General features: G+C 59.6%; 5 protein-coding genes across 5 annotated transcripts; 3 read left to right on the forward strand and 2 right to left on the reverse strand.

The window, feature by feature from the left end:
- Positions 1–1,857: 1,857 nt before the first annotated feature.
- Positions 1,858–3,687, reverse strand: PHYSODRAFT_527295 (hypothetical protein; the record flags this gene model as incomplete). The annotated part of the gene is made up of 2 exons (XM_009537705.1): positions 1,858–2,711; positions 3,030–3,687. Coding segments are annotated over 2 exons (1,512 nt in total), but the record flags the coding sequence as incomplete, so codon positions are not given.
- Positions 3,688–6,868: 3,181 nt separating this feature from the next.
- Positions 6,869–7,733, forward strand: PHYSODRAFT_339729 (hypothetical protein; the record flags this gene model as incomplete). The annotated part of the gene is made up of 2 exons (XM_009537706.1): positions 6,869–6,901; positions 6,969–7,733. 2 exons carry the CDS (start codon positions 6,869–6,871, stop codon positions 7,731–7,733), a joined length of 798 nt encoding a protein of 265 aa, XP_009536001.1.
- Positions 7,734–8,965: 1,232 nt separating this feature from the next.
- Positions 8,966–9,247, forward strand: PHYSODRAFT_371020 (hypothetical protein; the record flags this gene model as incomplete). The annotated part of the gene is made up of 1 exon (XM_009537707.1): positions 8,966–9,247. A coding segment is annotated over one exon (282 nt), but the record flags the coding sequence as incomplete, so codon positions are not given.
- A 90-nt stretch (positions 9,248–9,337) lies between these two features.
- On the forward strand, positions 9,338–10,450 carry PHYSODRAFT_398253 (hypothetical protein; the record flags this gene model as incomplete). The annotated part of the gene is made up of 1 exon (XM_009537708.1): positions 9,338–10,450. A coding segment is annotated over one exon (1,113 nt), but the record flags the coding sequence as incomplete, so codon positions are not given.
- Positions 10,451–10,958: 508 nt separating this feature from the next.
- PHYSODRAFT_339731 (hypothetical protein) lies at positions 10,959–12,330 on the reverse strand (the record flags this gene model as incomplete). Its single annotated transcript, XM_009537709.1, has 4 exons — positions 10,959–10,993; positions 11,029–11,929; positions 11,991–12,179; positions 12,259–12,330. The coding sequence occupies 4 exons, from the start codon at positions 12,328–12,330 to the stop codon at positions 10,959–10,961; spliced, it is 1,197 nt and encodes a 398-aa protein (XP_009536004.1).
- Between the last annotated feature and the right edge of the window lie 4,010 nt (positions 12,331–16,340).

A 16,340-nucleotide genomic window follows, 5' to 3' on the forward strand; every position in this document is an offset into this window, starting at 1 on the left:
CCGGACACGACGTGGGTCGACGAGCTCGATCTGAATTGCGGCGGGTTGTTGTAGGACTTCCTGCGCCAGCGCACGGGACGCAACCGGTTCGAGGCGATGCAGTCGCACGAGAACGCGGAGGCGGTGGAGCCTGGTGGGTGAGCGCCCACGGGTGCGACTAAGTCGGCGGGGGGGGCTGCCGACGGGAGGACTGGTGGGAAGCCTCGACTCTGGGAATGGCCGGAGCGAGGGATTGGATGAGGGAAGTGAGGAGGACCAGCCTGGTGGATGGGACGGCGGAGGGCCGTCTCATAAAAGATGTGGAGAAGTGGAAAGAAACAAGGGAAAAGATCAAGGCTACGTGTTGAAGTTACGGATACAACAACTAAACGCGACGGACTGCAACGATGGGCTAAGACTCAAACCTGCTGGACAAACTTACCTGCAAGACGCGGCACATGGAAGACTGGGTGATCGCGCGTCACTCGGCAGCGTACGTTGGCGTCCATCTCGGCCACAGTGAGCGGCGTCCGATAGAACCGGCGCCGGGCCACTGCGCGTCGATGTCGTCGAGCGCGGCTTGCAATGTCGCGTGCTGAAGGCCTGGATACCACCGTCCGATCGACGTGTGCGCGGGCGGAAAGTGAAGCACCATTGGGTCCAGCAAGAGGTCCATGTCTGCGAGCCCTTGCTGGAACAGCCCGACCACCAGCTGCAACTGGCTGTTGAGGTGGTTGCCCGCGTGTGAGCGACGCGAGTTGCGCGCTGTGCGCCAACTTTTCCACGCCGCGCCCTGCACGAAGAGCTCATGGGTGGCCTCCCAGTACGCCTGAGCCCAGTGCTCGATGTGGTGCCGAACCGACGTGGGAATGGGCGGAACGCCGCGTCGCCGGACGCGAAGAGAAGTGCCTCAGCGGCTTGAGCGAGGTAGCGCCACGGCCGAGTCGCGTATAGCGCGTCCACGTTGGCCAGAGTCACGAGGGCGCGGTTCCAGTTCGCAGGCGCGGGGGGAACACGGCGCGGAATGATCCAGCCGGGCAGCGGCAGGAAGAGCGTTCGCAACTCCTGCACGGTGATGAGATGAAGGCGGAGACGTCGTACCCGCTTGGGCCAAGGAGCGTAGCGAGGCTGCCGCCAGCCAGATGGAGTTCAGGCAGGCGGGATCACAGGGTCGAAGAAGGGCGCCGCCGGAGCACTCCCCGCCGAGCCGTTGGAGGCGGTGCTTGAGGACGAGGAAGCGGACGAGGCGTTGCCACTGGAGTAGCCCGAATCGCCCGGACCAGTGCCAGGTCCAGCTCCGGCTGCCGCACGGCCCCTCGTCGAGGAGTGCGTCGGCCGTGCAGGAGAAGAGTGACGCGAGGCCGCCGACCCCGCCGAGTGCGCCGAACGCGTTGAGCCGGCCGAACGCGTCGACGCCAAGGAGGGCGAGCGAGAACGCGAGCGCGAGCGTAGAGGCGAGTGCGAACGCGAAGCAGAACGGGAGCGCGGGGGTGTCCGGGAACGTGACTGCGAACGTGGAGGCGGACGCGCCGGTGACCGTGAGCGAGACCCGGGGCTATGCAGCCGGCGGCGCTTGGACTGAGCTCGGCGCGCTTGGTCCTCGCTGTCCGAAGACTCGGAGCCGAAGAGCGACGCGTCCTCTCGTGCGCGCGCTGCAGCTGCAGCGGTCGCAGAGGGCGTAGCTGCAGATGAGGCCTGCGCAGCGGCGTTGTCGGAGGCCGCAGTGTCGGCCACGGCCAAGAGCCGTCGACTACGTCTAAGGGTCGAAGAACCAGACGACGTAGCGGACGCCACTCCTGACGGCCTAGACGCGCGTGACTGAGAACCCGAACGACTCGACGCGCCGTGTCGAGGTCGCCAAAAACCCGACGAGGACGAGGCAGCGGACGAAGTCGGAACAGGACGGGAGCCCGAAGGACCTGCTGGAGGGGAAGCGCCAGTCGTTGAGCCCGCCGTCGAAGCCGACGAGCCCGCCCGGGCACCAGAGCTCGACGCAGTTGGAGCAGGAACAGGAACCGCGGATGCCACAGGAACTGCTGCGGACGTAGGAATAGCAGGGGGGAGGGGGATCGCACCGTCGATCTCCGCCGTGAAAGTGGCTTCGAGTCGACTGATCAGGTCAGCGGTGTCGATCTGCCCGCCTACATGCGTTACGACGCCGGCGAGACGATCAGCAAGCTCGTCGCGCACCCGCCGCGCCAGCTCTCGGCCCCGACGCGCGTCTCGAAGCATCCGGCGCCAAGCCACAGCGCGTTCGTCGCGCTCTCGGATGGCCAAGTCGCGCTCCTCCTCCAGTTCAGCGACGCGAGCGCTGAAATGATGGGTCTGGGCGCCGACTGCTCCTCGACGCTGCTGAGACGACCGCCGCATGGACAGCCACCCAGCTCGATACACCGCCGCGCGGGATGTGGCGCAACGTTCGCCGGCTTGAGCCCGCGCCATCTCGGACTCGGCGGCCACACGGAGAGTCGTAGCAGTTGCCACTGACTCCTCCAGCTCGTGCATACGCGTCGCGCCGCGGCGGAGCTCCTCGGCGTGGACCACTAAGAGCGCGTTGACGCGCCGAAGGTCGTCCTGCAGCGGGACGTTCAGGTTCTGGGCCGCCTCGATCTCCATGCGGCTCTGAGAAAGCGACGCACGGGCCGCGCGGAGCTCTTCGTCGACCGGGGCGCGCTGCTGCTCCAGAGCGGTCAAGGCCTGACGAGCCTGATCTCTCTCGGCGACGGCAGCGTCTCGCCGCTGCTCAAGGGCGGCCACGGCTTGACGTGCCCGGTCCCTCTCGGTGACAGCAGCGTCTCGCTCGCATCTCAGGGCCGTGGAGGCGCGACGCACTTGATCTCGCATGTCGAGGGCCCCGTCACGCTCTTGCTCGACGACCATGAGAACGCGGGTCACACGGTCACGCTCGGCGAGAGCGGCGTCGCGCTGCTGCTCTGTAGTGGCCACGAGCTGCCGCATGTGATCTCGTTCAGCTTCGGCGGCGGCCACGCGCGCTTGGACAGGAGCGAGGGCGGCTTGGGCGGCTGCGAGGTCGACGCGTAGGTCGTCACGCTCGGCGCGCGCGTCGTCGCGCGCGCATTGTGCAGCAAACAGCCGCGCTAGCGACACGGTGGAGGGAGGCGGCGTAGCAGGAGCGCGCACGAGTTGGGCAGTCAAGTCAGTGACCTGGTCTCGTGCCGCCCAGAGCTGAGCTTGAAGATCACGATATCGCTCTGTCGAGGAGCCTCGCTCGGCGCGGAGTAGAGCCTCGGCAGCGTCGGCGCGCTCAGCACGAGCGCGGAAGTCGGCCACTCGGTCCTCCAGGACGGCGTAGTCCCGCTCAGCGTGCTCCCGGGAGAGGAGCGCCTGCTCGAGCCGGATCATGCCTGCGCGATAACCCTCGCGAGCACGGTGCAAGACCGCGAGATTGCGGTCATGCAGCACGGACGCGTGAGTAGCCAAGCCCGCGTTGTGTGCTGAGACGAGTTCGTACTGGGCGCACAGCTCCTGGTTCTCGCGCTGGAGAGTGTGCGCGTCGGCGACAAGAGCAGTCACCGAGTGGACGGGGGCGCCTGAAGCCGGAAGCTGGACTTGGGGCGCGACGAGGAGGCGAGGACGATGCGCGCCGAGGGCACAAACCGCGCAGCCAGCGGCCTCGAGGTCGTCGGTGTCAAGCTCTGCTTCCTCCAGGTCGATGTCGTTGACGTCGACGTCGTGGCGGCGAGCCATGAAGCTTGGAGTACCGCGAAGCAGACTACGAGGGCAGAAAACGCGATGGTGTCGAGACGAAGCGAAAGCGCGGGGCAGGTTCTGCGACGACACACCCACCTGGGGAGTGCGCGTGCGTGGCAGCGGGACGAATGTGGTGGAGTACCCCGCGGAAGAAGTGGGCGCGCCGGGCGCCGGAGGAAGAAGGCGCCGGGACGCGAGTGATGGACTTCGACGCGGCTGATGGAACGCGACGCGGATTGATAGGCGCGACGCAGGGCCGAGCTCGACGGGAAAGTCGGCGTGGGTGATGGGCCGTGAGACACGGTGCCAGAATCCAGTGCGACGCGTAACCATCCGACGGGTCGACCAGCGCACCCGGTTCTGCAAAACGCGCCGACCCTAAACCCCGCCGAGCAAAACGCGCCGAGCAAGACGCGCCGAGCAAAACGCCCCGACCCTAACCCCCGCCGACCAAAACGCGCCGAGGTAAGATCTTGATTGCGCCACGCAAACCAGGTTGAAGGACGGCAGTGCAAGCACGACAGAAGTAGGGATAGGCCCAGAGCGGTAGGCTTAGCAAGCAGTAGTACAGAGTAGCCAGTAGCAAGGACATAGGATAGGGTAAGGACTCAGTCCCGAAATGTCTCTGAACCACAAAGACCTCCCGTCTTCTCCGAGGTTCCAGGGGAACCACCAAGCGCCGGCAAGTAGAGCCGCCTCGATATCGCGGCCCCCCGTCGTTTGCTGGTTCGGGTGCTCACCCCCACCCCCCCCCCCACAGACCCGTGCTGGAACAAAGTCACGTTAAACGTATACCGTTTAGGTGGGCGCCCGATAACGCGCTGCCTAGGCGAAGGACCGCACTGGCCTGATAACCGCCGTGCACAAGACCCCCCGTGTAGGCCCGATAACGCCACACAAGCCCCAGGAAACGCCGGCCCGATAACGCCGCACGCCCAAGGCTCGACGCCCTACGACAAGGAACAAACGTCAACACAAGAACCCCCCCCAACTCCGAAGTCTGCGAAGACTTGGGCCTGTATTTCGAAGATACGCTACTTCAACAACCGGGAATAATTCGCTCGGCGCGACCGCTATCCAGACGCGCCGAGTTTGTGCGAGATCGCATTCGCGAGATTTCTGCGAGGGCGCTACTCCACAAGAGGATGAGGTAGTGGTGGTGAAGCATGTTCCCGCCCCTCCAACGTGCTTCGTCTGCAACAATGCCATCACTGGTATCGTACTGGAGGGGTCGCAGTGCGACCACAAACTGGACTACGAATGTCTGAAATCCTACAACAGGACGTGACTAGGCACAGAGATCTCCTCTGTCCTGAGTGCAAGTTCCCGTTTCCTGTTAACCTATTCGACAGCGACAGTGGAGGCGACGACCACCAACCAGACCAAGCATTCGAATATGATGGGTCACACGAATCGGAGGAATCGGCTTCCGACGCAGTGGAAAGAACTGCCAGCAGCTCAGAGGAGTACCACCCAAGCGACTTCAACAGCGAGTCGGACGACTCCGACGATGATTACCACTCAGGCGATGACTAGTAAGCTGAAGAGGATCATATTCATAAGTGCATAACAAATACACAATTGGATATGACATTTTCGTATGGTTTAAAGTGTACTGGTTCAAATAGTACAATTGAGGACGACAGTACAATTGCGGACGACCTATCCTACTACCGCCTTCGGTTACGAATAGCTGCTAGAATCTTGTTCACCGTCAGCTCTCCGTGCACGCACCTCTTGAATGCTTCTTCAACCAGTTGTCATCGCCGTTGAATTCGTCTCGGATATACTCAGCGATAATCTTCATCCGCGATAACTGCGAGCAGTGTACCTTCCGCTCATGTGGAAGCATGTCCACACCTGCTCGGCACTGATGGCACGCTGGGTTGGCCTTCCAATACTGGTTGACGTAGTCACGCCACGAGTTTGCGTCACGTAGCTCGGAGACTAAGCTCAACGTGTCTATCGGCTCGTCGGAAGCTGTACCGGGCGTCGCCTGCTCCTCATGACCATGTACCGTGTCCTGCGTCAAGCTTTGGCTACTGGCGATGTTATGGACCATGTCAAGCAACCCTTGAACCAACGTCTTCAGCTCATCAACTGCGCGAAGTGAAACGTCCGCAGAACCATCGCTCATTGCACTACCTGTAGGTCGTAGTTCCTCGCCATCGTCTGTCTCTGCCTGCAAGCTTCCGTAATCGATATCCCTGATACTTTCAAGCGATGCGGAAGAGCATGACACCGCGTCGGGTGTGGTATAGCAGTACACACAAAATCGTCAGTTGTGGTAACTTGGCTACAAACACAACAATAGCCGAGCTGGTCGGCTTTGTTAACCTGCGCCGGGTTACCCCCGAGCGGTTCGGCCCAACCGGGACAGCGGGTGTCTCGCCTTTCGTCGAGACCTGCCAACCAAGATCACCCCTCCGGAGAGCCGCCGAGTTCGACGGCCTCCGTTCACTTAACCCTGTGCCCTCCACCAAAGGATGGCCGACGGCGCACGGAGCGCTTTTACAGGTCGCCGAGAGCAAAGGCTTCTCGACTCAGCAATCAGTGCCCGGGACGTACGGGAACACCGGCTCGCAGCGGTGGTGAGACTTTTCCTTCGCGCTTGGCGAGACACGCGCCCAACCCGGGCCGACCTTAATCTCTTGGCGCTGCCAGCCGAGTACCCTACAAGCTATGCCTCTCGGGTACCGGCAGCAGACATAATCCAGCCCCGTGCAGGGACTTACCGGAACGTGTACACGTGTTGTGGACCTAGAAAATTCTGCTCTGTTGTTTGTTATCTCTATCGGGCGCCCTGAAGGGGCGCCTCCACTATTCCTAAGTTCCTATACAAATACCAAATGAAAGTGGGCGGTTTTGGATCTCGGTCGACTCTTCGCTGAGCTCGGCGACGCTTGAGCTCGGCTGGTCCGGATAAACTATCCGGATAATTCTTTGAACTCGGCTGAGCCGGATAAGGTGTCCGGATAAGCTGGTGAACTCGGCTGAGCTCGGCTACCTGTACAGTGTACCACTCCAGCCAAGTTGGTCGCGCGAAATCTGGTGTTTCCTACACCACAACTGCCCCGGTCATGTTCCGAGCCGAGTTGGTGAGGGACCTGACCATCACTCCTTGAGTCGAGTCCAATCTCGGCCAAAACTCCAACGGCAGCGAACAAGTCTCCGCGCCATGTCGTCGTCCGGCGCTCCTGCCGCTCCTCCGGTACGTTCTTTGCCTCCGACGGCTCCATCCATTCTGCTGCTGACCCTTCTTCTACTGATCTTCACAGGCTTCAGTTGCGTCGTCTTTGCAGTCTTCACATCCTCCCGCGCGAGATGAGGGGGAGTTCGCTGAGTTGGTCGACTCGGCGTCCCGGGCTCGCGGGGTCAGCGATGGGCAGGAGCACCCTGTCATCGATCTGACAACTTCCCGTGGGTTCGACCGGGAGTCCGAGTCGGCATCTCGCACTTCTCCTCGCCGCTCGCCGAGTCCGCGTGGTGACACCACTTCGGACGCCGCCGACCTTGGTCGGTCGGACTCGGCTAGGCCGGTGAGTCTCGACTCTCTCGCTGCGCTGATCCATGCGCAGTCCGACCTCGAGGAACGGTTGAAGACTGTCGAGGAGGAGCGTGACCGATGGAAAGCCGAGTCGAAGAAGTCGTCCCCTCTCCTGACCAGCTTCCGGAAGGTGATGGCCGAGTCTGAAGCTTCCTTGAAGTCGGCCAGCAAGTTTCAGGATGATAAAGTGAAGTCGGCTCTCGCTCACGCTAAGGATCTCGGCAGGCAGCTCAGGGAACGCAACTCGGAGATTGAGCGTTTGACTCAGCTTCTTTCGGCTCGTGACGCCGAGTACGCTGTGCTCCAGGGGATCTCGACCAAGCACTTCGAGCAACTGCAGGAGTCGGCTCGGCTACTCATTTCTGGAGACGCCCAGCCTCTCCGTGATGCCAAGGCTACCATCAAACACCAGCGTGAGGTCATCCTCCGGCAGAATCGTGTCATTTCTCGCATGGGTCTTTTACCAATGCACGACCCTCACATGGCATTGTGGTGAAGCACCGAACAAGAATTTCCAACTGCGATGACATCAAGCGACATGGTGGCAGAACAATAGGCAGAGGTCAGGCTGCGGTCGCGGATCAAGAGGGTCTATTGAGAGATCTCAAGCGATTGGATAACGTCGACGCGTGAGGCAACACATATGTCAAGACAGATTACGGGCGATCGCGCTTGGACTGCGGCGTGATTCGACGTAGACCCAAGCCCGGATCGACGACCAATCTCGCAGATCTAGGGCGGCCGAGGACAGAAGAGGACGGATCGGCAGCGCACGGCAACTCGCACAGGTCATCGATCGGGAGTTGATCGCCGATCGGGATCGATCGTGGATCAGGATCCGATCGTGGATCGCCGATCGACCCAGATGGGAAGCACATGGGGGCGAAGCCAGGGCAAGAATCCAGTAATCGTTTGGTTGTAGGATGGTAAGCAAGATGGTAGCAGTAGGGAGAGACCAGCTAAACATAAACGAGAAGGGAATTTGCGCGGTACAACGCAAGTGGCCTGGAAACGTGGCGAGGAAGCACATATTGGCCTCGACCAGCGTACGTCGTGGGGAATCTAATTGGCCCCTCCCGTGATCCAAGACTGCCGAGTCCCTGCGATTCCTTCTCGAGAAGAGAATTTGCACCAAAGAGCACAAGTCCCCCAAGTCGTCAAGTCCCAGGAACTACATTGTCCTCGCCAAGCATCGACACTTTGGGTAGTGAACTAGTGGTACGGTTAAGACTGGATTAATACATTGGCCTGCTTGACCTACTCTAGCGATCTATTTCTTGTGTGCGAACCCCCGATCGACCGGATACCGCTTGGCCGGCGATCGTTTCTCCTCTCGATCAACCTCGATCCCGCTATAGGAAGCGGCAAGCAACCCAGGAAAGGAAGGAACACACCCGGAAAGGCGACTACAGGCCTTGGATCAACTCCAGGCCGACCGATCGGAGCGAACAACCCTCGATCGGAGCGTATACTCGGACGCAGAGCGAAGATTCCCGCGCTGCTCCACAACCTATCCCCGCGTCACGCCAAGACATTCGATCTTCACCAAGCGCTGCATCTCCGGAGCCCCGAGAGAGCAGATCCAGCCCGCCGACGGGTACACAAGGTGAGAACAAGTTCAGACGATCACGGATCGTTGGGGGACCCCCTCCGTTAGTCGGTGTCTGGGCGCTGGTGGGAAGCTCGATCAGGCCTTAACCAGATTTTGGCCGATCCCGCTACACCACAATGGTGCGCGTGCCCGGATCTTTTGGGGACTCCGGATTTCACCGTGAGTCCGTAGAAGATGCGCAAGTGAAGAAAAAACCAGGGGAAGAGGCGTCGTCGGATATCGGATCGCCGAAGACGCTGCTGAACAAAACGAGATCCGCGGATCGACAGAGTGGTCGGAGGACTTCTGTTGACGGAATCGAGGGCGATCTGGAGACAGATCTAGAAGCCAAACCTCAGCATCCTCCCCAGGTCCCTTCGGGGACCCCGGTGGATCTTGGTGCGAACCGAGATTCACCAACAAAACAAACTAAGGCGGGATCGGACCGATACGCGTTCGCTGACTCGCCGATCAGGCTCGATGCGGACTACCTGGACGCGATCGCGGACAAGACCCAGATCGTGAGGAAGAAGCTGAGAGCGCCAGGCTTGGACGACGAAGGTCCCAGACCGTCGGCGCTCGACTGGTCTGAGGCTGACCTGGATCGTCAGTATTACTTGAAGGAACTGCGAGATTTCTTGCGTCAAGATCCTGTCATGGTGATCGTGCGGCCAGAGCAGATCGACGACCCGAAGGGCCTGATCTCGGCCCGCCGAGTGGCGGATAACAAGCTGATGGTGGTGAAGAACCTGCTCGGGCTGTTGAAGGAAGCCAGCTTCGTGGCTGGCGCCTTTGAAGCGAACGATCTTTTCGATCAAGATCTCGATGTGATCCAGACAGCGATTCAGACATTGGTCGACAAGTTGAGACCTTTGGTCGACATGATCGCGGACAGTCCGGACCCGAAGGTGCCAGATCCGGTGTCGCCGGCTCCAGTGTCATCGCCGCGAGTGGAGGCCACTGGGTACCGATCGTCGTCACCTTATGTCTCCGCAGCGGAACATGTATCGGATACGTCGTCTGAACCCCAACGAATGTCCCTCGGCCCTTCAGGATCTGCGATGTTGGACTTGGACGCGCGATCACGGAGTCAACGTCAGGAACGCATGCGGTCAGGACCTCGGAAGCAGAAACCCAAGTCGACCGATCGGACCACCAGTGCTACCGGATCAGATGAGTCGAATGGCAAACTGGAGTCTTACTTTGAGGCTGCGATGGCTCGATTTCTGAAGGAACAACAGGCCACGGTGGTAACACCTACTCCAGTGGTCGACGACCACGTTGGATCGCGGGACGTGGAGATGGAATCAGCCGGATCGCCGGATCAAGATCTCTCTCAGTGGGAATACGATCCGGACGATATTGATCTACCTAGTTCGGCCCCTGCTGTGGTGGCCACCGCTGCCTCAGGATCCACTGGGTCCTCATTGATCCAGCGTGTACGGATTTCGACGATGTCCGATCTTAAGGAGTTCAGTGGCAAGGATCAGGACGAAGACCGCGCCCGATCGTGGATCAGCAAGGTAAAGTCGGCGCTCCTGCGAGATCAGGCTACGGACGAAGAGAAGTGCTTGACCTTCGCTGATCTACTGACGGGCCCGGCGAAGAACTGGTACCGCCAGGGGGTAGATCGCTCCACTTGTTCCGCGTCGATCGGCCGAGACTGGCGAAGGAATGGAAGTCGCCGCCGAAGGCGAAACCTCGGATGGAACCTCGATGACAGTACCGGAAGGCTCGGTAGCAGAACCTTGAACACCCTGAGCGCTGGCCGACACCTCCGGAATCTCGCCGGGCTCAAGGTCATCTTGTGAAGTGTCGCTAGGACTCATACCCCCTCCAAACTCCACGTCAGACGATTCCTGCTGCTGGGCTGGGGCTGGCGAGGGAGGCGAGGCGCGACTGGCCAGCCGAGGATACAAGGGGACGTCTGAGTGTTCGTACGGGAGAGGCTGAGACTCCAACCAGCTTGAGCGAGCCGTCGTTGGAGGACGCACCATCGACCGAGGAGGCGGGGAAATCTCTCCTGATGCTGAACGAGGACTAGATGGCGCGGCGGCCGCTGCAGCCCTGGCCCTCGGGTCGACTGACGGTCTGCCGAAGCGTTTGTGAGGAGGAGGCTGGGGTGCCGTATTACCGACGGAAGCAAACTCGGTTTGCCGACCCCGCTTGCGCGATGACGACTCAGTGGAGACCGGGGAACCAGCAGAAGCGCCCACCGAAGCAGCGGGAGTGGACGTAGCCTCGGTGGATTCAGCCATCGGCACGTCGGTCGTCTTGGACTCCTCTCCCTCCTCTGACGAGGATTCGTCATGGCGTGGACTCTCGACAGTGACTGTCGGTGGGGATAGCCCGAGAAGATTCCAATCAATCTCTGCAGCGGAGATGCCGGCTGAAGCCAGGACCAAGGTGTCGACGTCGAGTCCGTGTGCTGCCGAGTGCCGACGAAGGATAGAATTCGCTCGCCGTAGGCTGTTGTTCTCGTCCGTCAACGCTTGAATGCGTGCGGGGATGACGTTTGCTCGGTCATGGTCGGCCAACTGCTTCCGAAGCCTCTCCAACTGAGTGTTGTAGGTAACGAGGCTTGCACTTATACGCTCGTGGAGCTGGGTGTTCCGACGTACAGCAGCGGCCGAATCGGCCTCAGCAACGAGCGTCCGCTTCTCCAACGACTGAGTGACATCAGCGTGGTGAGCGATGGCCACGTTCGCTTGCATCAACTGAGCGCTGGCGTTGCTGAGCTGGACGCGCATGTCCTGGACGAGGTCCAGAGCTTGGTCGCACTCAGAGTTGGCCGAGACGAGGAAGTAGTCCGACTTGGTCCGCAGGTTCATCTCTTCAGCGAGTTTATCTTTGGCGTCGGAGAGCTCTGCCTGCAGCCTGTCGTTCTCGCGACGGAGGGCCACCAGTTCATCAGCCTCCGCAAGAGGGAGACGCGGAGGAGCAACGGCAGCAGCCAGCACCTCACCGACGTTAGTGGCAGCTTGCAGGCTGTGGTCGAGAGCAGCGTTGACTCGAGCTGGAGGTAAACGGGCAACACCCACGACGAGACGAGCGAGTTCCAGCATCTGCTGCTCGCCCAAGACAACCGCTGTCGGAGGAACCTCGGCCGGACCAGCACCAGCTCCGGCGCGACCTCCTACAGCTGCCTCGCCCCCCACCGACGCCCCGCGAGTTGCCAACGTGACCGAAGGCGCGGGAGTTGGCGACGGTGGAGCGCTGGCGCTTGGCGGCCGTGTCGGCGGCCGGGGCAGGAGGCACAGCACCAGCGGCGATAGGGGCGGGGGCACCCACCGAACGACCCTGGCGCGCCGGACGGCGACCCGAAGTGTCGGTGGCGAGATCAACAGCTCCCTGAGATGATTAAGAAAGAGATAGAGTCAACAACGAGGATCCGAATGACAGTGAAGAGCAGTAGGAGCGATGAACGTACCGGTCCGGAGCACTGGAGAGCCCGAAGAGCAGCGGCAGCTGCGTCGGCGAATGCACGCGACGGAGGAGCCATGGAGTCGAAGAATTGAGGACGGCTAGACGCTCACCAGCGTCGGAGGCTCGCGTCGAGGCGGGGGCAGTTGTGGTATTGGAAAGTCGCAGTTTCCAACGCTGTTGACCCGCCAGCCCGACAATCAAGTTCAATCAAGGGGGGCAATCAAGGCGAGGTCAAGCGAGAGACGGAGATGGCTGCTCCTGATTGGATGATGACATTATCCTCGGTGGAGTGACAGTCGGTGGCCGAAGCCTCGTCGGGTCCTAATAGAACCCCGAACGAGGCTTCACGGTACCCACTTTTAGGTACAGATGCATTTAGTTACGTACTTCGGCCGCACTTATTAGTGTAGCCGCGGTCGTCATGTAATGCGTCCGGAATCGCCTTATTGCGATCGTTCACACTAGATATTTGTATAGGGACATAGGACTCATCATAGGATGACCAGAACGAGGCCCCAGGGCCTCAGAAAACTCAGAAAACTCAGTAATAAAAAGACAGTCTTCCCCCAAACCCAACAAGGGTCAAGTCCGACTTCGGTAAGTGTAGCTAGCTTATTGTAGTGCCTGGACACGCTCGGCTGCGTGTGGATGCCTGTCGGGGAGCTTATCGTGCATTGACCGAGAGTTTCCTTGGCAGCGCCAAGAGTTGGTGTGGCTGGAGAGGCAGGAACGGTATTAGGGTATCGTTCAGTATATATTTGTGGGATTAGAGTGTCCCTGAGTGTATTAGTCTACCTACCGAGGTTTTACCTTGGTCCCCCTGTATAAGGCCTAACACGCCGGTACCCTTCCTTTCTGAGGGACTGCAGTGGGGTTGCGCGAAGGCGCTACATAGTATCCTAGCCTTAGCTCGTGGCTAGCGGTACAGGTTTTTGGGTTGACCGAAGACAACCTAAGGTGCACAGAGGCGCTTGCAACCGACCCGGTGTAAGGGATCGTTCCTGGTCTTCAGGTTTTGATCCAATAAGCGCTTACCTTTGCGGGTTAGCGTGTTGTTGGTGTCTCAAATACCTTTTGGTAGAAGAGAATTTTAGTGGAATTACCACACCACACTGGAAGCATTACGCGCGTCTGATGGCAGAAGCTGAAGCACGCGACCGTGAACTCGCCAACGCCTCGACCGAACAGTCACATGAAGAGTCGTCCGACCCGGACCAGTCGCCTACGAAGTTTGAAGCGGGACGTGGACTCGGATCGCGCGAAAGCTCGAACTCGGAATTAATCAACAGTCCTATAGCGGACATGTTTACGAATGGAGAGCCCGACGAGTCATCGTTGGTGTCGGTTTTCGAACGGCGTTCGTTCGTTGACGATATTTGCTTTGGCGGCGAGTCTTTCGATGCATGTCTAGCGACGCTCGATCGACTCCTCGCCCGGTTCGAGGAATATCGGGTCAGCGTGAGTTTCACCAAAAGCATCTTCGTGCACCTCAAGGTGGACTTCCTGTCCCACGAAGTGTCCCGGAGTAGCATTAGAGCGAGCCCTAAGAAGTTGAAGGCTATCACCGAGCTGTCGTTCCCAAGGTCCAAGAAGGGAGTGCAAGGTTTCCTTGGCGCTCTAAACTACTACAGTCGCTTCATACAGGACTTTGCTGTCTATGATGCCGCGCTCTACCAGCTGCGAGACGAAGTCTTCACACCAGGGGTGACCTCTCTGCAGCCAAGCGAAGCTTCGCGGCATTGCAACGAAAGGTCGGTGAGGCACCTGTCCTCCGACACTTCAACCGTGACCGAGAGGTCCATGTGACGCTGTTTGTGATGGAAGGTATGGATCTTGGACACGAAGCTCGGACGAAGCGGAGGGAGGGACGTCGCAGACGGCGGGACCGGAGCGAAGGCACTTGAGGGGTAGAATGAAGATTCGAAAGTGATTGAATTGTTGGAGCTTACACCCTACTGTTATAGACACGCGACCCTGCGTCCTATCACCTAGTGCATCTAATCAACCATCACTCACCGGTGTTCATCCAATCATCCTACTCGTCTAATCATCGGTGGCGTAAACAACTCACCGTAATCACCATAATCAACGTGGGTTCGGATTGGACCGGTTCGGGTTAACCGATTAATGGGTACAACTGGTACACAGTACCCAAGACCAGCAACCCTCAATACGCCCCCTCAATTCGAAGTCCCACGAATGCCGAGAGCCACCGTCAGATCCGTGTGGCGTGGTCCCGTAAGCGCCTTCGTCATGATGTCCGCTAGCATCACAGAAGTCTCGCAGTACTGGAGCTTGACTTCGCCGCGCTTGACTTCATCGCGGATGTGGTGGTACTTGATGTCGATGTGCTTGGCGCGACCGTGGTTCACTGGGTTCTTCGTCATCTTGATGCACGACTGGTTGTCTTCGCGGATCATGAGTTCGGGTCCAGTCTCATTAGCGGCCGCCAGAATCTCGCATAGCAGGCGATGAATCCACTTGCCTTCTTGGATAGCCAGACTGAGCGCGATGTACTCCGCTTCGCTCGTGGACAGCGACACACTTGATTGCTTCTTGCTTCCCCAGCTCACAGGCGCACTCATGAGCATGAACGTGTAGCCTGAAGTGGACTTGCGGTCGGCGAGGTCGCCGGCCCAGTCCGCGTCCGAGTAGCCACGAAAGTCGATCTTGTCGCCCGGCTTGAAGCAGATCCCATGCGTCTTGGTGCCTTGCAGGTAGCGAAAGATACGCTTGACCGCAACCCAGTGTTCCTCTTGGGGGTTCTCCATGAAGCGCGATACATAGCCAACGGCGTACGCGATGTCTGGGCGCGTGGCGGTCATCAGGTGCATCAGAGCACCAACAGCTTCGCGAAACGGAGCGTTCACCTTGGTCGCCGCGTCGCTTGGAACCAGTCGAGTGCTCATGTCCACCGGACTCACCACGGCCTTGCACTCGTCCATGGCGAAGCGCTTCAGGATGTCGTCCACGTATCGCCGCTGGCACATGGTCACGCTGCCGTCCGGGCCGTCCACCAACTCGATCCCAAGAACAAACGCGCACTTGCCGCTGTCGGTCATCTCGAAGCGCGTCTTCAGGTCGGTCTTCGTGCGTGCGATCAGCTCGGGCGAACTCCCGGTAATCAGTACGTCATCCACGTACACCAGTACAAGCACGCAGTGACCGTCCACCACCTTGATGTAGAGGCTCGGATCGAAGGCCGACACTTGGAAGCCGATGGAGCACACGAACTCGTCGAAGGTCTCGTTCCACACTCGCGAAGCTTGCTTGAGACCGTAGATGGCCTTCACCAGTTCCAGGCAGTCGAAGTCACCATCCAGTTCGACGCCTTCCGGAACCACGCAGAAGACCACCTCCTTCATTATCCCGTACAGGAATGCTGTCACCACGTCGAGTTGGTCGAGGGGCCAGCCAAAATACTTAGCAATCGCGATCACCATGCGCAGTGTCACATACTTGACCACGGGCGAGAACGTCTCGGTGTAGTCAATGCCGTACTTCTGCTTGAAGCCCTTGGCCACGAGGCGCGCCTTGTACTTCTCGATCGAGCCGTCCGCTTTGCGCTTGATCTTGAACACCCACTTGGTATCGATGGCGCGTCGTCCGTTAGGCAATGATGGAAGGTATGGATCTTGGACACGAAGCTCGGACGAAGCGGAGGGAGGGACGTCGCAGACGGCGGGACCGGAGCGAAGGCACTTGAGGGGTAGAATGAAGATTCGAAAGTGATTGAATTGTTGGAGCTTACACCCTACTGTTATAGACACGCGACCCTGCGTCCTATCACCTAGTGCATCTAATCAACCATCACTCACCGGTGTTCATCCAATCATCCTACTCGTCTAATCATCGGTGGCGTAAACAACTCACCGTAATCACCATAATCAACGTGGGTTCGGATTGGACCGGTTCGGGTTAACCGGTTAATGGGTACAACTGGTACACAGTACCCAAGACCAGCAACCCTCAATACGCCCCCTCAATTCGAAGTCCCACGAATGCCGAGAGCCACCGTCAGATCCGTGTGGCGTGGTCCCGTAAGCGCCTTCGTCATGATGTCCGCTAGCATCACAGAAGTCTCGC

The sequence above is a fragment of the Phytophthora sojae genome, assembly GCF_000149755.1.
Source record: "Phytophthora sojae unplaced genomic scaffold PHYSOscaffold_11, whole genome shotgun sequence".
Taxonomy (NCBI): domain Eukaryota; phylum Oomycota; class Peronosporomycetes; order Peronosporales; family Peronosporaceae; genus Phytophthora; species Phytophthora sojae.